At 49.5% G+C, this 23,617-nt stretch overlaps 1 protein-coding gene and 1 long non-coding RNA gene across 6 annotated transcripts in view; one reads left to right on the top strand and one right to left on the bottom strand.

Annotated features, from left to right (window-relative positions):
* NFATC2 (nuclear factor of activated T cells 2) overlaps positions 1 to 4,749 on the top strand; it is a 162,008-nt gene extending 157,259 nt beyond the window's left edge. For 3 of the 5 annotated variants that reach the window (XM_086702497.1, XM_086702493.1, XM_086702494.1), the window contains one exon: positions 229 to 4,749. In XM_086702497.1, coding sequence (XP_086558623.1) covers positions 229 to 284 — 56 coding nt within the window. In that variant the 3' untranslated portion in view covers positions 285 to 4,749. The remainder of the gene's footprint in view (positions 1 to 228) is intronic. The other 2 variants (XM_086702496.1, XM_086702495.1) reach the window with 1 other exon arrangement.
* Positions 1,237 to 9,899, bottom strand: LOC147582808 (uncharacterized). The gene is made up of 3 exons (XR_015249541.1): positions 3,283 to 9,899; positions 3,018 to 3,062; positions 1,237 to 1,812 (listed from the first exon to the last, which is right to left on the bottom strand). It is a non-coding gene; the product is annotated as an uncharacterized LOC147582808 (long non-coding RNA).
* Positions 9,900 to 23,617: the final 13,718 nt, after the last annotated feature.

Here is a 23,617-nt window from a genome sequence, read left to right as displayed (position 1 = left end):
AGTTCCCTTCACAAACACATCCGTAGCACAAAATATTACTGTCCAGGAAAACAGAAAAAGCACAGGAAGGCATTTCTTACGTTAAAAATTGTCCAACGTATTATCGGAGAGAACAAAAGCGTGGTTTGTTTGTTTAAAGGTTCTAGAAAGCTAATCCGACCCGTGTTGTTGGTGCCCTCTCACTCGCCCCTCCTCTCTCTCTCTCTCTCTTTCTCTTTTCTTTTGTAGTTAATGAAATTATCAGGAAGGAGTTTTCAGGACCTCCCGCCAGAAATCAGACGTAGAAGATGCCATTAGCAAGACACCTTCCGTATCTGACCCCTCGGAGCCTTCCACTGCCTCTCACCTTCTGTTCTCTTTACTGTACATCTCCTGGCCCGGAGGCCACACGCGGGACCATGTTCTGGCAAAAAGCTGACCCTCGATTAAGGAGCTCGCCACCTCTCTGTGTAAACACCAGGGAGAACGCTCTGCCTTTTTGATTTTTGTTTTAAATCCCAAAGAGCATCTCGGTTGACTTTCATGGTGTCCTTAAGTGCCTGCTGACCAAAAAAACCACATTCTGCACAAGACAGCACGCCGCGACGGCCCCGAGAACGGACTGACCGGAGCTCAGGGCGTGGGCTGGGGTGGGGGGTGGAAGATGTGGGCCGTGTCATTAAACCCCAGCCCTGCGTTCATTTTTCCAGGTCACAGATACACCTCCTGTACCTTTTGAAGGAAAAGGAGTTTGCAAACAGCAGCCAAGGGAACGTGACCCAAGAGTCTGGCTTATGGGCTGAAGAAAAACGGAAGCCGGACCGTCATCCTTAGGGATCGCCTGTTCCTGGCCACGGTTGGGCCACAGCGAAAGCCTGATTTTTGAGTTTTCTCATTCTGAAGCACAAGTGGCCCCTAACAAGATGGCCTGTTAAAACTCGGCGTTATGACACGTGTACACGTTATTTTTTTTTCCTCTGCTTCAAAAAGCTGGCTGGAGGGTGGGGCTCGCTCCAGGCCAGCAGTTCCTCACCCCTGCAGCGGGCGGTCGGACTCCAGCAGGGACCGCAGGCTGCAGTGTGAACACCTCCGCACCCCTGCAACCTAATGGCTTTCTGCTGCTCTCGCTTGCTTTCTTCCTAACGGCCGGAGTGCTTTTTTCCCTGTAAACTAGCGAGGAACAACAATCTCAGGCATGTGCATTGAATTTTGAGAAGGAATTGAAGAGGAGCTAAAACCACCAAAAAAAAAAAAAAAAAAAAAAAGTGAAGGTATTTTGGTTAAATTGTGAGAAATGAGGCAATGAGCAGGCCTAAGCATTTCTTTTTCTAAGTGGGTTCCCCCGTGAGAAGGGCAGAGTTCCTCTGGCCTCGACTCCACGTGGGACGCCATCGCAGGCTGTGGCCCCCAAAGTTCATTGGTGATCTTTACCTGAAGCCCTTTCAAGCGTCCCTCGGTCCCCAAGACCGGTCTGCATTAGCCGCCTGCATCCGCATCGAAGAGAACCAGCCCACGTGCAGTCCGCAGTTGGACAGAGCTCTGCCCGGACCGCTTGCATGGTGATTGGCCCCCAAATTCTGTCTCCACTGCGCACAGCGAGCCCTCATGAGTCTGCCTCCTCTGGTGCAGTTTCTGCAAACACAGAAAACTCTGGAGTCCTCCGCAGGGGTGGGTTCTCATCGCCCAGATGCGCTCCTGTTTGCATGTACCGTGGACACCCCGGGACAAGCCAGGGATTCGTTTTCGGCGATTCGGTTTCTTCCCCCGTAATCAACAACAGAATGCAGAGGTCCCGGCGCTCTTCGAAAGGCTCTGCTTCGTGATTTCTCAGATCTGCTAGGGAGAAGCGTAGGAAGAGAATCCTGGCCATTGAGGTCTCCCCGTGGCATTTACAAGTCCTGGCTTCCTAGTCAAGGTTATCCGGAGGTTAAACCTTCCCAACAGCTCTTCCAGGAGCGTGAGGCTTGGTGACTAGAGCCTGGTGGGTCTGGTGCTCCAGAGAGTGGACAGAACGCCCAGGGTGTGACCTTTTCATCGAGGCCTAGCATTTGTTTTCCCCCTAACAACCCGGGGACCTCTCTTCCACCCACCCCAAGCACAAAGTTTAGCAAAATCCTCGTTTACGCAAATTGCCGCAGAGCTCCTGGGATGTGAAATTCTTCCTAATTCACGAAAAGTTTCCTTACACCAGCAGCTTTACCCAAAGCAGTCTCTCCAGCAACATTGGACTTCGCTGGGGCAGAGGTAGTGTTTGGTGAGAGATCTGTTCTCACTTGACCTGGCTAGGAACCATTTCCCTTTTTTTTTTTTCTTTGCACATGAGGGATATTGGCCTTCCTCAGTTATCTGAATGTTTTACCCAAGTGCCTTCCTGCTATTATAGCAAAGTCGCTCTGCTTCATTGTGCCTGGATGGGGCGAACAAGGGCTAACGCATTTTCCATCAGTCTTCTAGGTTAGTGAAAAGGGCCTCCTGCTAGTTCCAACTCTTGCACGAACCTGTGCACGTACGTGTGTGTGTATAACGCACGCACAAGCTTTTTCTGAGACCACCTAGGCTGGATATTAGAGGAAGCCCTTTCATAAACAACTCTCCCAAATAGCGAGGGAAAGAGAAGCAAAAAGCATTAGTTTTGAGACATAAACAGGCGAGAGAATGTGTATTAGGAACCGACAGCTAGCGAGAAAGTTTGGTCAGGAACAAATGCCAGGAGGAGATTTTGCCAAGAGGAATTGCTCACAAAATATTTTCGGTCTGGGAAGAGGCAATAGGATCCTCTACAGAGAAGGAGAAAGTAAGGATGTCTAAGTGGGAAAGATGTGTGTGTTGCACGTGTGAGAAGGATCTCAGGTGGAGGTTTGCACTTGCTACATCCAAGGTAATGTACATATGTAGCATTGCTAACAGGAATCTACCGTGTTGCTGAATGTAGTATATTTCCCGAGTTTGCAAGTCTTCCTGTATGTACAAAAATACTGCTGCCTGATAATATATAATAGCAACCCAAAGTAGTAGGTTATTAAATTTTATTTTCTTACCTGTATTTTTATGCTTTTTATCTGTCCCGAAAATATTACACACCCCTGTTGGAATTAGAAAATATTTATAAATGGTTGAAATCTCTTGCAAGTGTCTCTTTTTACATATGCTGAGGATTTCCGCCTCCCCCCCCCACCCCAAGGATGTATCCTTGAAAATTTGTGAATCGTGCTAGCAAAAACACAAAACAAAAATACAAAAAAAAAAAAAAACCCACAACCCCCCCCCCCCCCCACCAAAAAAAAGCCCCGCGAAACTACCCACCTCAGAGTTTATCAGTCACCCGAGTCTTAGAAGAAAGCATCTTTGGAGAAAGAAGGGGGATGGCTTTGTGGAAAAAGGAACCATCTGTTGCCAGAGAGGACACGGACTTCACCTCTGAGCCTGCGTCTGGTCACGGAGGAGAACTGTCTTGTAAAGTGTTTAGATCCCCCAAAGAAGTGGCCTAGTAGGTGATCGTGAGTTAAAAACAAAACCGCCTGTGTGGTAACGGGATTCTGAAAGACTTCGCAAAGTTCACAGAACCCTGGGTGCAGGCTACCGTTTACAGAGCTGACCAAATCCCGCTAGGTAACCCCTGTACGCATTATCCAAAGGACATGCAGAGTTTTCCAGCATAGACACACCCTAGATGAATCAGGATGGTTCCTTCGAAAAACTGGAAAGCACTGATGGGGCCTTTCTCGTTTACATCCAGTAGCCAAGACGTCGGTCTCAGGAAGTCCGTCTTGGCCAGCGTGGGAGCTGCAACATTTAGATTGGAAGCGGATATGTTCTGGTTGTTACAACAGACCAAAGGGAGGCTGAATGTGTTTGTTTTCATGTCAAAAAACGCTTCCCAAGTGCTTTCTACTCACAATTGAAAGACCGTCAGAGGTCCGGCTAACAATTTTGTTCACGTTTACAGGAGGCATGGGGGTTGGGACATTCCTGACAAGGTCCGGCATCCATTTTTTTTTTTTTTTTTTTTTTTTTGGAGGGATGACCCTTTAGCAGGTACCTAACACATCCTAACCGCCAGTCTTCCAAGCCCAGGGCTTAGGCCTTAAACCTCATGGAGCCAAACCAGCCAATGCACGGGTTTTCCTGCATTCTAGCTAAATGCTTAAGAAGTGTCACAAAGGATTGTGATTGCAAACGTCAGTTTCCCTCCGCTGTCGGGAGTACCTTCAGTTATAGCCAACGTCACCATCTTAACTCCGTTTGTTTAAAAACAAACGTTTCTGTGATTGGTGAGCTGGAGATGGTCCCTAAGCGAGCCCCTCTGAAAAGGAGACAGGATGTTGGGTGTTGGAAAAAACGTTTAACACCCTGCCTTCATGCAGCTGTCGGCAGCCCAAACACCTGCCCCGTCCCGGGTCGGACGCATCGGAAGCAAAGGATACATTTTCCATTAGGGCACGGGCTTTCAGCACTGCCCTTGGGACAAGTTTAGACCCTGAGCACCTTGTCAAAGAACCTCCCTTACCCCCATTGCCTCTACAGCCCTCAGAGGGGAGAAAATGTTGACCATGCCGTAAGTAGTTCTCCAACAAACAGAATTCTCTCCAACAGGGTGGTGCTGGAAGGCTTAGGTTTTAAAAATCTTGACTGTTAAGGAAGTTTGAATACATCACATTCCTATGCAAAATGTTTTTAATCTCCAGTTTAATGTAGTTTATTTTTGCTATATGTAAAGTATTTTTATACGGCTTATATCGTGATAGTTTAGCAATAAAACAGCTGAAAGCAGTGAGTGCTTTGGTGTATCTTTTCTTCTCTAGAGATGCTGCTCAAATTTGCCTTTTACATTCTGAGTTCATACAGATACCCCATATAGGTTTAATCCTGGTCTCAGCCCCAGGGGGTAGGCAAGATGCTATCCCTCCATCTAGCACCGGGGCTCAGAACCCACCTGCCCAAAGCGGCAGCGTCAGGAGGTCAACCTGGCTTTGTCCACTTCTCTCCCTGCTCCCATCAGGGTAGCTCTGCCATAATCGGTCTTTAAACCTGTTGAGAAGGGCATCTAGGTAAAGAAGATGTCTAATGTCCACCCTGGGCCAGCTCACAGAGGGTTGCAGAGCATTCACAGACAGCTGGGCTGAGCTGGCCACTTGAAAGGAAAAGCAATTCTTTGTTTGAACATTTTACACAATTTAAAAGCGAAAAGTGTCTTTTACCAAACCCACAAAGAGAATATTTAAATACTAGAACTCTCCAGCTGGCTTCCTCCTGACAACAGCTTTCCATCCCTCACCCCCACCCTCCCCCCTTATAGCTAAAGCACCTAAGAGTTTGGAAGTGATTGCTGTTTAGTCTTAATATTGCTCAAGCTTCACCCACTGGTCAGCTCTACCCTGGTCAGGATCCCTGCCCCGGGCCCTGTGCTTCAGGACCCCTCTACCAACACCACAACTTTGCCTTTGGAATGCCTTCTTGGGGACTTGCCAAGCCCCACTTCCAGTGCCTGGAACCAATCGTACCATATGGGTGGGGTGTCCCAAGCACATACAGGGTCCTGCATGGGTTCTGGCTCCTGGAAGTGCCTCCCCATGGTCCCCTCTGGTGGCCGGGACCAGCTGGTTCCCATTTCGTCCCTTTAGAGCGTAAGGTTGGCCAGATGCCCCCAAAGAGCTCCAGAACCCACACCTATAGGATCTGAGCTGGCTTCTAGAAGAGCTTCCTGGTGAACAGTTTGTTCCTGATGACCAGCACAGTATTTTAGGTTTTTTTGTGGGATCATGTGAAATTGGGTCACCAGAATGGTGCTGGAATATTGATTTGAGGCGGTCTTAAATTGCTTGTGTACACAGGATACCCACAGAAATAATTTGCCCAGGCCCACACACTCTACGGGCAATCCTGCCCCTTATACAGTTTTTGCTGTAGCTGTTGTAAAACAGGTTTTGTTTCAATGAACATTCTGAAAACTTTATGCTGCTTTTCCTGGCTAGAAACTCAGAATCATCTCAAGCAGAGGAGAAGGATAAAACGATACAGCCATTTAAAAAATAAGTCTGTGTTCTATGTTTATAGCTGAGCCACACTGGGTAAACCAAGTCAGCCCGTGCCTCAGTTTCCCCAGATGTAAAAGGTGGATAAGAATAGTCCCTGCCTCATAGGCATTGTGTACTTAACAATAATTATTAGCTATTGATACAACGTCCCATCAACTGGCAAATTTAAGAATCACCCAAAGGTGGACCCCATCTTCCCATTATCAGGAAGGAAGCATTCCGAGCTCCGACAGCAGGTCTTGGACTTTTCACACTAAGTTGTTAAAGCCAAAAACTTGAGCTCATCCAGTTCCCAAACCCTGAAACAAAAGGAAAACACAAGGGGCATCTCGTTTCTCTGCACTGGGGCAACTTGGCCAGTCTGTGAACATCTCTTACCACATGCAACAGCATGGTGTAGTTTTGTACTAAGGAGTAAAAATACAACTGGTTTAGTAACTAGTGGGAATTGAAGAAGTAAGATTTACAAGAACAAGTGAAATGCTGACTAGAACATTTTCAGGTTCACAAATTGGAAGGAAACGGATGTCTTGGCAGGAGCAGGCTGAATATGAAATAATCCTGAGAAGGAGGCATAACCACAGGGACCATTAAGAAATGAAAGCCAGACTTCCAGGGAAGGTGGAGGAGTAGGAGGGCCCTAAACTCACATTGCCCCACAGATACAACTAGGCAACAGACACATCAGTGCAAATAACCCAGAAAATGACACAAAGGCTGGAAGAACAGTCTTTCCACAGCTAAAGGTAGACAAGAGGCCACACAGAGTGTAGGAAGGGCAGAGACACAGTTGGGAGCTAAACAGACCGTGGGACTGCCCTGCTGGAAGGACACTGCAGGTTGCAGAGAGGGGACAGAAATACACTCTTACACTGGGAAGCCCACATGCGAGAGACAAATCCCCATAACATTTGGCCGTGAAAACCAAAGGGGCCAAATTTCAGTTCTTACAATCAGTGGGGCTTAAAACCCAGAACTTTAAAAATCAGCTTGCTCTGGGGTGCCTGGGTGACTCAGCCGGTGAAGTGTCTGACTTTGGCTCAGGTCATGATCTCGTGGTTCATGAGTTCGAGCCCCGCGTCGGGCTCTATGCTGACCTTTCGGAGCCTGGAGCCTGCTTCGGATTCTGCGTCTCCCTCTCTCTCTGCCCCTTCCCCGCTCATTCTCGCATACTCTCTCTCTCGAAAATAAACTTAAATTTTTTTAAATTAACATGCTCTGAGAGAGCTGGGAGGGAGAGAGGAAACTGGACCTCTGCCCTTAAAGAAACAGCACAATAAAAAACCCGGGAAATAAATATAGAAGCAGCAGTTTGAAACTCCCCTGTGGCCTACGGGAGGAAGATTTGTTTACTAATCTATCTCAGAGCTGGTGCTGGAGGGGCAGGGATCGACGGGACACTTCTCAAGGAACAAAGGAGGTGTCAGGTGCCATTTCCCTCCCCATGCCCCCCTCCCAGCCTAGACACCCATGGGAAACAGCCAGGCCACAACGATCGCTACCTAACTTGCTAACAGTGTGCTCTGCCCCTGTGTTCTTCTGTGGACACGACCCCTCCACCAGGCCTCTGCACCAGGTCTCCTCCCATAGCAGACTCCTGCAAACCTTGCTAATATCAGGCTTCCTGCCTCCCCCCACGTCTGTGGGTCTGCCCCCTCCAACTCAGCCTGCCGTTGTTGGGGGCTACAGGTCCCCTCCCACTGGTGGGGACCTTGCTGGCACTGCGTGTGCATTGCTCCCACCTTCTCTTGCAATTTGCTGCTACTACGTCTCCAGCAAACACCTGGCCTAATTCAACTCCAGCCCAAGGTGGCCTCAGACCGGCCCACTAACAACGTAGGTACCAAATTCAGCCCACGACAGGCAAAAAGAGCTAGTTCGTATGACTGAAGGCAAAAGTGGCTCTGTGACAATAGGGCACATGCAACACACACAGGAGACACTGCTCAGGCACCAAGCTCTGGCGAACAGGGAGCACTGTGCTTCAGGACCTCTTCTTCATAAGGCCACTACTTTCAAGAGCAGGAGACATAGCTGACTTTCCTGACACACAGAAATAGACACAGAGTTAAACAAAAAGAGGGGACAGAGGAATAGGTCCCAAATGAAAGAACAAGACAATCACAGCAAGAAAGCTAAACACAATGGAGAGAAGTAATATGCCTGATAGAGAATTTAAAGTAATGGTCAAAAAGATACTGACTGGACTTGAGAAAAGAGTGGAGGACCTCAGTGAGAATCTTAACTGAGAGACAGAAAACAAAGAACCAGGGACAAAGAACTCAATAGCTGAAATGAAAAAGACCCTAGATGGAATAAATAATAGACTAGAGGAAGCAGAGGAATGGATCAGTGACCTGAAAGAGTCATGGAAAGCAATCAGGCTGAACAGGAGAGAGAAAAAGAATAATAAATGAGAATAGATTTAGGGAACTCAGGAACACAATCAAGTGTCATAACATTTGCACTACAGGAATCCCAGAAGAAGGAAAGAGAGGAAAGGGAGCAGAATTTGAAGAAGTAACAGCTGAAAACTTCCCAAATCTGAGGAAGGAAACAGAAATCCAAAACATAGGAGAAACAGAGAGCCCCCAACAAAATCAACTCAAAGAGATCCACACCAAGACATATAGCAATTCAAATGGCAAAACGCAGTGATAGAGAATTTTCAAAGCAGCAAAAAACAGTTATATACAAGGGAAACGTCATAAGGCTATCAGTAGATTTTTCAGCAGAAACCTTGCAGGCCAGAAGGGAGTGGCATGATATATTCAAAGTGCTGAAAGGGAAAAATCACCAGCCACAAATACTCTATCCAGCAAGGCTATCATTCACAATTGAAGGAGACATAAAGAGTTTCCCAGGCCAACAAAAGTTAGAGGAATTCATGACCCCTAAAGCAACCCTACAAGAAATGTTAAAGGGGACTCTGAGTAGAAAAAAAAAAAAAAAAACTCTAAGTAGGAGTAAGAAAAGTAGGAAACACAGAAGCAGTAAAATTAAGTAGATCTCTAAAAACCAGGGGATTCATGAAATAAAAGGACATAATGTATGACACCGTATACCTAAAATGTGTGAGAGAGGAATATAGGTAAATAAAGAGTTCAAACTTAAGTGACTGCCGACTTAATATAGACTGCTCTAGAAGAAAATGTAAAATACAAACCTAATGGTAACCACAATAATAGAAATGCAAAAAACAAAAAGAATCCAACTATATCACTAAAGAAAATCAGCAAACTATCAGAGAAGAGAGCAAAAGAAGGAATAGAGAAGAACTACAAAAAACAACCATAAAGCAAGGAATAAAATGGCAATAAATACATACCTATTAATAACTACTTTGAATGTAAATGGACTAAATGTTCCAAAAGACACAGTGCGACAGAGTGGATAAGAAACAAAGACCCATCTATATGCTGCCCAGAATAGACTCATTTCAGACCTAAAAACATGCAGATTGAAAGTGATGGGATGGAAAAGCATTCATCATGCAAATGGAAGTGAAAAGCTGAGGTAGCAACACTTATATCAGACAAAAGAGACTTTAAAACAGTGACTTTAATAAGAAACAAAGGACACTATATAATCATAAAAGGAGTAATCCAACAAGATATAACAATTTTAAATATGTATCTGACATGGGAGTGCCCAAAGACAATAAAGCAGCTAATAACAACCATAAAATAATTGAAAGTAATACACTAATAATAGGGGACTTTAACACCCCGTTTACCACAATGAATAGATTATCCAAACAGAAAGTTAACAAGGAAATAGTTTTGAACGACACATTGGACAGGTGGATCTAACAGGTCTATTCAGAACATTCCATCCTAAAACAGCAGAATACACATTCTTTTCAAGTGCATATGGAACATTCTCCAGAATAGATAACGTATTAGGCCACAAAACAAGTCTCAACAAATTTGAAAAGATCAAAGTCATACCAGACATCTTTTCCGACCACAATGCTATGAAACTGGAAATCAAACGCAAGAAAAAAATCTGGAAAAAAACCACAAATACATGGAGGTTAAGTTCATGCTGCTAAACAATGAATGGGTCAACAAGGAATCAAGGAGGAAATCAAAGAATACACGGAGACAAATGAAAAGGAAAACACATGGACCAGTATCTTTGGGATGCAGCAAAGGCTGTTCTAGGAGGGAAGTTTATAGCAATATTGGGCTACCTCGGGGCGCCTGGGTGGCACAGTCGGTTAAGCGTCCGACTTCAGCCAGGTCACGATCTCGCGGTCCGTGAGTTCGAGCCCCGCGTCAGGCTCTGGGCTGATGGCTCGGAGCCTGGAGCCTGTTTCCGATTCTGTGTCTCCCTCTCTCTCTGCCCCTCCCCCGTTCATGCTCTGTCTCTCTGTCCCAAAAATAAAAAACAAACAAACAAACAAAAAAAAAAGTTGAAAAAAATATTGGGCTACCTCAAGAAGAAAAATCTCAAATAAACAACTTAACCTTACACTTAAAGGAGCTAGAAAAAGAACAGGGGCACCTGGGTGGCCCAGTGGGTTGAGCCTCTGACTTGATTTTGGCTCTCATGATCCCAGGGTCATGGGATCAAGCGCTGTGTCAGGCTCTGTGCTGAAAGTGGAGCCTAGGATTCTTTCTCCCTCCCCCTCCCTCCCCCTCTCCCTCCTTCCCCCTCCCTCCCCCTCTCCCTCCTTCCCCCTCCCTCCCCCCTCCCTCTCTGCCTCTCCCTCTCCCTGCCTCTCCCTCTCCGCCTCTCCCTCTCCCTGCCTCTCCCTCTCCCCCTCCCTCCCTACCTCCCCCTCCCTATCTCTCCCTCCCCCTCCCTACCTCTCCCTCTCCCCCTCCCTGCCTCTCCCTCTCCCTGTTTCTCCCTGCCTCTTCCTCTCCCTCTCTCTGCCTCTTCCTCTCCCTCTCTCTGCCTCTCCCTCTCCCTCTCTCTGCCTCTCCCTCTCCCTCTCTCTGCCTCTCCCTCTCCCTCTCCCTCTCCCTGCCTCTCCCTCTCCCTCTCCCTGCCTCTCCCTCTCCCTCTCCCTGCCTCTCCCTCTCCCTCTCCCTGCCTCTCCCTCTCCCTCTCCCTGCCTCTCCCTCTCCCTCTCCCTCTCCCTGCCTCTCCCTCTCCCCCCCGCCTCTCCCTCTCCCCCTCCCTGCCTCTCCCTCTCCCCCTCCCTGCCTCTCCCTCTCCCCCTCCCTCTCTGCCTCTCCCTCTCTCTCCCCCTCCCTACCTCTCCCTCTCCCCCTCCCTGCCTCTCCCTCTCCCCCTCCCTCTCCCTGCCTCTCCCTCTCCCTCTCCCTCTCCCTGCCTCTCCCTCTCCCCCCCGCCTCTCCCTCTCCCCCTCCCTGCCTCTCCCTCTCCCCCTCCCTGCCTCTCCCTCTCCCCCTCCCTCTCTGCCTCTCCCTCTCTCTCCCCCTCCCTACCTCTCCCTCTCCCCCTCCCTGCCTCTCCCTCTCCCCCTCCCTCTCCCTGCCTCTCCCTCTCCCTGCCTCTCCCTCTCCCTCTCCCTCTCCTTGCCTCTCCCTCTCCCTGCCTCTCCCTCTCCCTGCCTCTCCCTCTCCCCCCCCGCCTCTCCCTCTCCCTGCCTCTCCCTCTCCCCCTCCCTCTCTGCCTCTCCCTCTCTCTCCCCCTCCCTACCTCTCCCTCTCCCTGCCTCTCCCTCTCCCCCCCCGCCTCTCCCTCTCCCCCTCCCTCTCTGCCTCTCCCTCTCTCTCCCCCTCCCTACCTCTCCCTCTCCCCCTCCCTGCCTCTCCCTCTCCCTGCTTCTCCCTGCCTCTCCCTCTCCCTGCTTCTCCCTGCCTCTCCCTCTCCCTGCTTCTCCCTGCCTCTCCCTCTCTCTCCCCCTCCCTACCTCTCCCTCTCCCTGCCTCTCCCTCTCCCTGCTTCTCCCTGCCTCTCCCTCTCTCTCCCCCTCCCTACCTCTCCCTCTCCCTGCCTCTCCCTCTCCCCCCCCGCCTCTCCCTCTCCCCCTCCCTCTCTGCCTCTCCCTCTCTCTCCCCCTCCCTACCTCTCCCTCTCCCCCTCCCTGCCTCTCCCTCTCCCTGCTTCTCCCTGCCTCTCCCTCTCCCTGCTTCTCCCTGCCTCTCCCTCTCCCTGCCTCTCCCTCTCCCTGCCTCTCCCTCTCCCTCCCTCTCCCTGCCTCTCCCTCTCCCTGCCTCTCCCTCTCCCTGCCTCTCCCTCTCCCTCCCTCTCCCTGCCTCTCCCTCTCCCTCCCTCTCCCTCTCCCTGCCTCTCCCTCTCCCTCTCCCTCTCCTTGCCTCTCCCTCTCCCCCCCGCCTCTCCCTCTCCCCCCCGCCTCTCCCTCTCCCCCTCCCTGCCTCTCCCTCTCCCCCTCCCTGCCTCTCCCTCTCCCCCTCCCTCTCTGCCTCTCCCTCTCTCTCCCCCTCCCTACCTCTCCCTCTCCCCCTCCCTGCCTCTCCCTCTCCCCCTCCCTCTCTGCCTCTCCCTCTCTCTCCCCCTCCCTGCCTCTCCCTCTCCCCCTCCCTCTCTGCCTCTCCCTCTCTCTCCCCCTCCCTGCCTCTCCCTCTCCCCCTCCCTCTCTGCCTCTCCCTCTCTCTCCCCCTCCCTGCCTCTCCCTCTCCCCCTCCCTCTCTGCCTCTCCCTCTCTCTCCCCCTCCCTACCTCTCCCTCTCCCCCTCCCTGCCTCTCCCTCTCCCTGCTTCTCCCTGCCTCTCCCCCTCCCTGCCTCTCCCTCTCCCTCCCTCTCCCTGCCTCTCCCTCTCCCTGCCTCTCCCTCTCCCTCCCTCTCCCTGCCTCTCCCTCTCCCTCCCTCTCCCTGCCTCTCCCTCTCCCTCCCTCTCCCTGCCTCTCCCTCTCCCTGCCTCTCCCTCCCTCTCCCTCTCCCTGCCTCTCCCTCCCTCTCCCTCTCCCTGCCTCTCCCTCCCTCTCCCTGCCTCTCCCTCTCCCTCCCTCTCCCTGCCTCTCCCTCTCCCTCCCTCTCCCTGCCTCTCCCTCTCCCTCCCTCTCCCTCTCCCTCCCTCTCCCTGCCTCTCCCTCTCCCTCCCTGCCTCTCCCTCTCCCTCTCCCTGCCTCTCCCTCTCCCTGCCTCTCCCTCCCTCTCTGCCTCTCCCTCTCCCTCCCTCTCTGCCTCTCCCTCTCCCTCCCTCTCTGCCTCTCCCTCCCTCTCCCTCCCTGCCTCTCCCTCCCTCTCCCTCCCTGCCTCTCCCTCCCTCTCCCTGCCTCTCCCTGCCTCTCCCTGCCTCTCCCTCTCCCTCCCTCTCCCTGCCTCTCCCTCTCCCTCCCTCTCCCTGCCTCTCCCTCTCCCTCCCTCTCCCTGCCTCTCCCTCTCCCTGCCTCTCCCTCCCTCTCCCTGCCTCTCCCTCTCCCTCCCTCTCCCTGCCTCTCCCTCTCCCTCCCTCTCCCTGCCTCTCCCTCTCCCTCCCTCTCCCTGCCTCTCCCTCTCCCTCCCTGCCTCTCCCTCTCCCTCCCTGCCTCTCCCTCTCCCTCTCCCTGCCTCTCCCTCTCCCTGCCTCTCCCTCCCTCTCTGCCTCTCCCTCTCCCTCCCTCTCTGCCTCTCCCTCTCCCTCCCTCTCTGCCTCTCCCTCCCTCTCCCTCCCTGCCTCTCCCTCCCTCTCCCTCCCTGCCTCTCCCTCCCTCTCCCTGCCTCTCCCTGCCTCTCCCTCTCCCTCCCTCTCCCTGCCTCTCCCTCTCCCTCCCTCTCCCTGCCTCTCCCTCTCCCTGCCTCTCCCTCCCTCTCTGCCTCTCCCTCTCCCTCCCTGCCTCTCCCTCTCCCTCCCTCTCCCTGCCTCTCCCTCTCCCTCCCTCTCCCTGCCTCTCCCTCTCCCTCCCTCTCCCTGCCTCTCCCTCTCCCTGCCTCTCCCTCTCCCTCTCCCTGCCTCTCCCTCCCTCTCTGCCTCTCCCTCTCCCTCCCTCTCTGCCTCTCCCTCTCCCTCCCTCTCTGCCTCTCCCTCTCCCTCCCTCTCTGCCTCTCCCTCTCCCTCCCTCTCTGCCTCTCCCTCTCCCTCCCTCTCTGCCTCTCCCTCTCCCTCCCTCTCTGCCTCTCCCTCTCCCTCCCTCTCCCTGCCTCTCCCTCTCCCTCCCTCTCTGCCTCTCCCTCTCCCTCCCTCTCTGCCTCTCCCTCCCTCCCTCTGCCTCTCCCTCTCCCTCCCTCTCCCTGCCTCTCCCTCTCCCTCCCTGCCTCTCCCTCTCCCTCTCCCTGCCTCTCCCTCTCCCTGCCTCTCCCTCCCTCTCTGCCTCTCCCTCTCCCTCCCTCTCTGCCTCTCCCTCTCCCTCCCTCTCTGCCTCTCCCTCCCTCTCCCTCCCTGCCTCTCCCTCCCTCTCCCTCCCTGCCTCTCCCTCCCTCTCCCTGCCTCTCCCTGCCTCTCCCTCTCCCTCCCTCTCCCTGCCTCTCCCTCTCCCTCCCTCTCCCTGCCTCTCCCTCTCCCTGCCTCTCCCTCCCTCTCTGCCTCTCCCTCTCCCTCCCTGCCTCTCCCTCTCCCTCCCTCTCCCTGCCTATCCCTCTCCCTCCCTCTCCCTCCCTCTCCCTGCCTCTCCCTCTCCCTCCCTCTCCCTGCCTCTCCCTCTCCCTGCCTCTCCCTCTCCCTCTCCCTGCCTCTCCCTCCCTCTCTGCCTCTCCCTCTCCCTCCCTCTCTGCCTCTCCCTCTCCCTCCCTCTCTGCCTCTCCCTCTCCCTCCCTCTCTGCCTCTCCCTCTCCCTCCCTCTGCCTCTCCCTCTCCCTCCCTCTGCCTCTCCCTCTCCTTCCCTCCCTCTGCCTCTCCCTCTCCCTCCCTCTGCCTCTCCCTCTCCCTCCCTCTGCCTCTCCCTCTCCCTCCCTCCCTCTGCCTCTCTCCCTCTGCCTCTCCCTCTCCCTCCCTCTGCCTCTCCCTCTCCCTCCCTCCCTCTGCCTCTCTCCCTCTGCCTCTCCCTCTCCCTCCCTCTGCCTCTCTCCCTCTGCCTCTCCCTCACCCTCCCTCCCTCTGCCTCTCCCTCTCCCTCCCTCTGCCTCTCCCTCTCCCTCCCTCCCTCTGCCTCTCTCCCTCTGCCTCTCCCTCTCCCTCCCTCTGCCTCTCTCCCTCTGCCTCTCCCTCTCCCTAACTCTGCCTCTCCCCCTCTGCCTCTCCCTCTCCCTAACTCTGCCTCTCCCTCTCCCTAACTCTGCCTCTCCCCCTTTCTCTGTCTCCCTCTCCCCCTTTCTCTATCTCCTTCTCCCTCTTTCTCTCTCTCCCTCCCCCCCCTCTCTCGCTCTCCCTCTCCCCCCTCTCCTTCTCCCTCTTTCTCTCTCCCCCTCCCCCTCTCTCCCTCTCCCTCTTTCTCTCTCCCCCTCCCCCTCTCTCCCTCTCCCTCTTTCTCTCTCTCCCCCTCTCCCTCTTTCTCTTTCTCTCCCTTTCTCTCTTTCCCTCTTTCTCTCTCTCTGCCCCGTCCCTTGCTTATGCTCTCTTTCAAAAAAAAAAAAAAAAAACCATTAGAAGGAAGAAAATAATAAAGAATAGAGCAGAAATAAATGAAATAGAAACTAAAAAAAAAAAAAAAAATAGAGCAGATCAATGAAACCAGGAGCTGGTTCTTTGAAAAGATCAACAAAATAGAACCTTGAGCCAGACTCATTTAAAATGAGAGAGAGAGAGAGAGAGAGAGAGAGAGAACTGAAAAGCAGAAATGACAGAGAACCAACACCACAGAAATGCAAAAAATTATGAGAAAATTATGAAAACTTATATACCTACAAATTGGATAACCTAAAAGAAATGGATAAATTCCTAGAAACGTATCACCTCCCAAAACCGAATTGGGAAGAAACAGAAAATTTGAACATACAGCTACCAACAGTGAAATTAAATCCGTAATCAAAAAATTCCCAAGAAACAGAAGTCCAGGACCAAATGGTTGCATAGGCAAATTCCACCAAACTTTAAAGAATTAATACCTGGGGCGCCTGGGTGGCGCAGTCGGTTAAGCGTCTGACTTCAGCCAGGTCATGATCTCGCGGTCCGTGAGTTCGAGCCCCGCGTCGGGCTCTGGGCTGATGGCTCAGAGCCTGGAGCCTGTTTCCGATTCTGTGTCTCCCTCTCTCTCTGCCCCTCCCCCGTTCATACTGTCTCTCTCTGTCCCAAAAAATAAATAAACGTTGAAAAAAAAATTAAAAAAAAAATTAATACCTATTCTTGTCAAACCATTCCAAAAAAAACAGAACAGAAAGGAAAGCTTCCAAATTCATCCTGAAGCCAGAATTACCCTGATACTGAAACCAGATAGACCCTCCAGAAAAAGAGAACCTTCTCTGATGAACCAGATGCAAAAACCCTCAACAAAACACTGGCAAAGCAAACCCAACAACACATTAAAAAAAAAAAAAAAAATCACTCACCATGATCACGTGGTATTTGTTCCCGGGACAAAAGGGTGGGTTCAATATCTGCAAATCACTCAACATTTACATTGCATCAACAAGAGAGAGGATAAAAACCATATGATCATCACAATCGATGCAGAAAAAGCACTTGACAAAATACAACATCCATTCATGATCAAAACCCTCAACAAAGCAGCTGTAGAGGGAACACACCTCAACATCATAAAGCCCTGGTATGAAAAACCCACAGCAAACATCATACTGAAGGGTGAAAAACCGAGTTTTTCCTCTCAGGTCAGCAACAAGACAAAGATGTCCACTCTTGCCACTTTTATTCAACACAGTGCTAGAGGTCCTAGCCACAGCAGTCGGACAAAAAGAAATAAAAGGCATCCAAATCACTAAGAGAAAAGCAAAAACTTTCACTATTTGCAGATGATATGATGCACACATACAGAAAACCCTAGAGTCCACCAAAAAACTACTAAGACTGAAATGGATTCAGTAAGGTCACAGAATACAAAATCAATATACAGATATCCACTGCATTTCTACACACTGATAATGGGACAGCAGAAAGAGAAATTAAGAGAACAGTCCTACTTACAATTGTACCAAAAATAAAATATTTAGGATTAAACTTAACCAAGGAGGTAAGAGACCTGTCCTCTGACAACAATAAAACGCTGATGAAAGAAACTGAAGAGGACGCAAATGAAAAGACATTCCATGGTCACAGACTGAAAGAACAAATTGTTAAAATGTCCGTACTACCCAAAGCAATCTACACGCTTAATGCAATCTCTGTTAAAAACCAACAGTTTTCGTAGAACTGGAACAAATAATCCTAATACTTGTATGGACCACAGAAGACCCCAAATAGCCAAGGCAATCTTGAATAAGAAGATCAAGGGGCGCCTGGGTGGCACAGTCGGTTAAGCGTCCGACTTCAGCCAGGTCACGATCTCGCGGTCCGTGAGTTCGAGTCCCGCGTCGGGCTCTGGGCTGATGGCTCAGAGCCTGGAGCCTGTTTCCGATTCTGTGTCTCCCTCTCTCTCTACCCCTCCCCCGTTCATGCTCTGTCTCTCTCTGTCCCAAAAATAAATAAACGTTGAAAAAAAAAAATTAAAAAAAAAAAAAAAAAAGAAAAAAAAAAGATCAAAACTGGAGGCATCACAATCCCACCCTTCAAGGTATGCTACAAAGCCGTAGTACTCAAAACAGTATGGTGCCAGCACAGAAACAGACGCATAGATCAATGGAACAGAATAGAGAGCTTGAGAATTAACCCGTGATTACACACGGCAAATCACTCTTCAACAAAGGAGGCAAGAATATGCAATGGGGAAACGACCATCTCCTAAACAAACGGTGTTGGGAAAACCGAACAGCTACATGCAAAAGAAGGAAACTGGACCACTTTCTTACGCCACACAGAAGTGGATCAAGGACCCGAATGTGAGACCATAAAAATCCTAGAAGAAAGCACAGGCAGTAATTTCTCTGACATCGGCCACAAAAATGTCTCCTCAGAAATAAACATTAAGAAATTAAAAAAAAAAAAAAAAAAGGTGGGGAGAGTGCCTGGGTGGCTGAGTCGATTAAGCGACTGACTTGGGCTCAGGTCATGATCTGGCGGTTCGGGAGTTCGAGCCCCACATGGGGCTCTGTGCCCACAGCTGAGAGCCTGGAGCCCGCTTCGGATTCTGTCTCTCTCTCTGTCCCCTCCCCCACTCACACACTCTCGCTCTCAAAAATAAACATTAAAAAAATTTTAAAAAGGTCTCCTCAGGCAAGGGAAACAAAAGGAAGAGCAAACTATCGGGACTACATCAAAATAAAAAGCTTCTGATGGAGGGGACAACATGGGGGCGAAGTAGGGGGAAGTAGGGGGATCCCTACTTCCCGTGTCTCTCAAACCAAGAAGGGCTGAAGCCAGAGGACTTGGAACCCCAAGAGTCTGGGAGGCAAAGAGACGGAGTCTACCAGGGAGACACCGGGACAACCTGAGGGGCCACAGGTGGGCGATCGCCAACTGGGGGAGATAAAACGCACAGGCACAGAGGGGAGGGACCCCCTTCTGCGGGGAGACAAAGAGGAGAAAGGGCGGCCGGGGAAGCGGAGGGCTGTATCTGGACAAGAGAAAAGCCCCGGACCGGGAAGCAGAGGGATCCCATCTCTAGCTGCAGGGCTTTCTTTGGACTGGGGTCCGCTGCCCTGTTCGCACACCTGGGGAGGAGGGGAGCCAGCCCGGGGTCCGGTGGTAGGTCAAGGGCGCGGTCTGCAGCAGGAGAAACCAGTCCCTTCGCCCTTTGCTCAAGTGCTGCGGGGCAGAACCACACATGGGGCCCGCACAAAGAGGGGCTTCCCCGGTGCGGGGGCGCACGGAGCGGGAGTTTAGGTCCCAGCCAAGCACCGGGCCACAGGAGTCGGTGGGGCGAGACCGGCCGCCCCGCCGCCGCACAGTGAGGACGTGCGGAGTCCACCAGGTCCGTGGAGAAGAGCCTGGAGGTCGCCATCTTTCTCCCCGCCCCCACCAAGGCGGGGCCCACGGCGGAGGCGGGACCGGCCACGCCAAGCCACGCCCCTCCACGCGGGGACCCGCGTGTCTACTGGAGCAGTATAGACGCTGAGGAACCGGAGGGCCCCCTCCTCCAGACCAGCGCTGCTGCGTCCCTTGCCTGGGTTAATTCTAAGACGCTTCTTATTTAGATATATTCTCCCTTCCTTTTCTCCTTCTCTCTTCCCTCCTCGAGGCTCCTTACTCTGTTGGTTTGTTTAAGCAGACATATTTAATCCATTCTCTTGCTACTTGTTCTACACCTCCTTCTTTCCTTTCCCTCTTTCTCTGGAATGATCAAGACTTACAGGTTTTCTGTCTGGGTAACGTTATCATCGTTCCTTCCCCCCCCACCCCCCCCCCCCACCCCCACCCACCTTCCTTCTTTATTTTCCTTTCTCGCCTCTGGATTAAGCCATTTAGTCTCTCTGCCTGGTCCATGTTTATTGTTTTCTTTTTCCACCCACCCCTGTCCTTTCTCTCTTTGTATGTGCTCTTCCATCAACACCGCTTCCACCCTGTTCTTTACTTGGAGCTGGTGTTTCTGGTGTTTTGCTTTTGCATTGTTTTCTGGTTTTGCTTACTTGTTTGATTTGTCTATGTGTTTGCGTGTTTTTGTTTCCTATTTATGTTTGTTTTCCTTTCCAGGGCTACTTCAAGGAACAAATCAAAGCACACCTGGTGGAGGGTCCAAAACATCACTAGACTAGGGAAATAAAATAACTAAAGTCAGGGGCACCTGGGTGGCTCAGCTGGTTAAGTGTCGGACTTCAGCTCAGGTCATGATCTCACAGTTTGTGGGTTCGAGCCCCACATCGGGCTCTGTGCTGACAGCTCAGAGCCTGGAGCCTGCTTCACATTCTGTGTCTCCCTCGCTCTCTCTCTCTCTCTCTGCTCCTCCCCAGCTCGCACTCTGTCTCTCTCTCAAAAATAAATAAACAGTAAAAAAAAAATTTTTTTTAAATAACCGAAGTCACAACAACAGAGAGCAAGTAACAGTCTCCAAAAAACACCTCCTGAAGAGCCAGGCCCTGCACAGTGTATGACCCTCCTCTAATACAGCAGTGCTTGCAGGTGCAGAGCACATAACACGCTTTTAAAACTCAGAAGGGATAGGGGCGCCTGGGTGGAGCAGTCGGTTAAGCGTCCGACTTCAGCCAGGTCACGATCTCGTGGTCCGTGAGTTCGAGCCCCGCGTCGGGCTCTGGGCTGATGGCTCAGAGCCTGGAGCCTGTTTCCAATTCTGTGTCTCCCTCTCTCTCTGCCCCTCCCCCGTTCATGCTCTGTCTCTCTCTGTCCCAAAAATAAATAAAAAACGTTGAAAAAAAAATTAAAAAAAAAAAAAAGAAGGGATAGAAAACTAGCCAAAATAACAAAATGGAAGAATTCTCCTCCAAAGAAATTCCAGGAAGAAGTGACAGCTAAAGAATTGATCAAAACAGATATAAGCAACATAACTGAACAAGAATTTAGAAGAATAGCTTTAAGTTTTAATAGCTGGGCTTGAAAAAAGCATAGAAGACAGTAGAGAATCTATTGCTACAGAGATCAAGGAACTAAAAAGTAGTCATGATGAATTTAAAAATGCTATAGGGGCGCCTGGGTGGCGCAGTCGGTTGAGCGTCCGACTTCAGCCAGGTCACGATCTCGCGGTCCGTGAGTTCGAGCCCCGCGTCGGGCTCTGGGCTGATGGCTCAGAGCCTGGAGCCTGTTTCCGATTCTGTGTCTCCCTCTCTCTCTGCCCCTCCCCCGTTCATGCTCTGTCTCTCTCTCTGTCCCAAAAATAAATAAAAAACGTTGAAAAAAAAAATTAAAAAAAAAATGCTATAAACAAAGTGCAAAATAACATGGAGGTGGCCACAGCGCAGACTGAAGAGGCAAAGGGGGAGAATAGGTGAATTCGAAGCTAAAATTATGGAAAAAGAGGAAGCTGAGAAAAAGATTTTTAAAAATCCAGGACCACGAGGGGAGAATTAGAGAACTAAGCAAGTCAATCAAACAGCACAGCATCTGTATCATAGGAATTCCAGAAGAAGAAGGGAGAGCGAAAGGGGCTGAAGGTGTACTTGAACAAATCATAGCTGACAACTTCCCCAATCTGGGGAAGGAAACGGACATTGAAATCCAAGAGGCACAGAAAACTCCCTTTAGATGTAACTTGAATTGATCTTCCGCATGACATATAGTGAAACAGGAAAATACAAGGATAAAGAGAGGATTCTGAAAGAAGGGAGGGATAAACGGGTCCTAACATACAAGGGTAGACATAGAAGGGTAGTAAGCAGACCTGTCTACTGAAACTTGGCAGGCCAGAAAGGAATGGTAGGAAATCTGCAATGTGATGACCAGGAAAAATACGCAGCCAAGAATCCGTTATCCAGCAAGCCTGTCATTCAGAATAGGAGGAGAGATAAAGGTTTTCCCAAACAAAAACTGAAGGAATTCATCACAAAGCCAGCCCTACAAGATACCCTAAGGGGTACCCTGTGAGTGAAATGTTGCAAGGACCACAAAGTACCAGAGACATCACTACAAGCATGAAACCTACAGACATCACAATGACTCTAAACCCAGATCTTTCAATAACAACACTGAATGTAAATGGACTAAATGCTCCAACCAAAAGACATAGGGTATGAGAATGGATAAAAAAAACAAGACCCATCTATTTGCTGTCTACAAGAGATTCATTTTAGACCTGAGGACACCTTCAGATTGAAAGTGAGGGGATGGAGAACTATTTATCATGCCACCGGAAGCCAAAAGAAAGCTGGAGTAGCCATACTTATATCAGACAAACTAGACTTTAAATCAAAGGCTGTAACAAGAGAGGAAGAAGGGCATTATATAATAATTACAGGGTCTATCCATCAGGGAGAGCTAACAATTTTAAATGTCTATGCACCGAATTCGAAAGCACCCATATATATAAAACAATTAATTACAAACATAAGCAATCTTATTGGTAAGAATGTGGTAATTACAGGGACTTTAATACTCTACTTTCAACAATGGACAGATCATCTAGACAGAAAATCGGTCAAGAAACAATGGCCCTGAATGATATGCTGGACCAGATGGACTTGACAGATATATTTAGAACTCTACATCCTGAAGCAGCAAAATATACTTTCTTCACGAGTGCACGTGGAACATTCTCCAAGATAGATCACATACTGGATCACAAAATAGCCCTCAATAAATATAAACGAACTGAGATCATACCATGCACATTTTCAGATCACAATGCTATGAAACTTGAAATCAACCACAGGAAAAAGTCTGAAAAACCTCCAAAAGCATGGAGAATAAAGAACATCCTACTAGAGAACGAATGGGTCAACCAGGCAATTAGAGGAAAAGTTTAAAAATATATGGAAACAAATGAAAACAAAAACACAACAATCCAAACCCTCTGGGATACAGTAAAGGCAGTCCTAAGAGGAAAATACATTGCAATCCAGGCCTATCTCAAGAAACAAGAAAAATCCCAAATACAAAATCTAACAGCACACCTAAAGGAATGAGAAGCAGAGCAGCAAAGACACCCCAAACCCAGCAGAAGAGAAATAATAGAGATCAGAGCAGAAATAAACAATATAGAATAAAAAAAATAGTAGAGCAGATCAATGAAACCAAGAGTTGGTTTTTTGAAAAAATAAACAAAACTGATAAACCTCTAGCCAGGCTTCTCAAAAAGAGAGAGGACCCAAATAGATAAAACCATGCATGGAAATGGATTTATTATAACCAATCCCTCAGAAATACAAGCAATTATCAGGGAATACTATGAAAAACTATATGCCAACAAACTGGACAACCTGGAAGAAATGGACAAATTCCTAAACACCCACACACTTCCAAAACTCAAATGAGAAGAAATAGAAAATTTGAACAGACCCATAACTAGTGAAGAAATTGAATCAGTTATCAAAAATCTCCCAATAAATAAGAATCCTGGACCAGATGGCTTCCCTGGGGAATTCTACCCGACATTTAAAGCAGAGTTAATACCTATCCTTCTCAAGCTGTCCTAAAAAATAGAAATGGAAGGAAAACTTCAGGACTCATTCTATGAAGCCAGCATTACTTTGGTTCCCAAGCCAGACAGAGACCCAGCAAAAAAAGAGAACTACAGGCCAATATCCCTGATGAGTATGGATGCAAAAATTCTCAACAAGATACTAGCAAATCGAATTCAACAGCATATAAAAAGAATTATTCGCCATGATCAAGTGGGATTCATTCCTGGGCTGCAGGACTGGTTCAACATTCACAAAATCAATGTGACACATCGCATTAATAATAAAAAAAAAAAAGGACAAGAACCATATGATCCTGTCAATAGATGCAGAAAAAGCATTTTACAAAATACAGCATTGTTTCTTAATAAAAACCCTCAAGAAAGTCAGGATAGAAGGAACATACTTAAACATCATAAAAGTCATTTATGAAAAGACCACACAGCTAATACCATCCTCAATGGGGAAAAACTGAGAGCTTTCCCCCTGAGATCAGGAACGCGACAGGGATGTCCACTCTGACCGCTGTTGTTCAACATAGTGTTGGAAGTCCTAGCATCAGCAATCAGACAACAAAATGAAATAAAAAGCATCAAAATTGGCAAAGAAGAAGTCATGTCGCAGATGACATGATACTCTACATGGAAAAACGCAATAGACTCCACCAAAAGTCTGCTAGACTTTTACATGAATTTAGCAAAGTCTCAGGGTACAAAATGAATGTACAGAAATTGGTTGCATTTTTATACACCAA

The sequence above is a fragment of the Puma concolor genome, chromosome A3 (assembly GCF_028749965.1).
Source record: "Puma concolor isolate L17-30 chromosome A3, mPumCon1.1.hap2, whole genome shotgun sequence".
Classification (NCBI taxonomy): Eukaryota; Metazoa; Chordata; class Mammalia; order Carnivora; family Felidae; genus Puma; species Puma concolor.
This window is presented reverse-complemented; position numbering and strand designations above follow the sequence as displayed.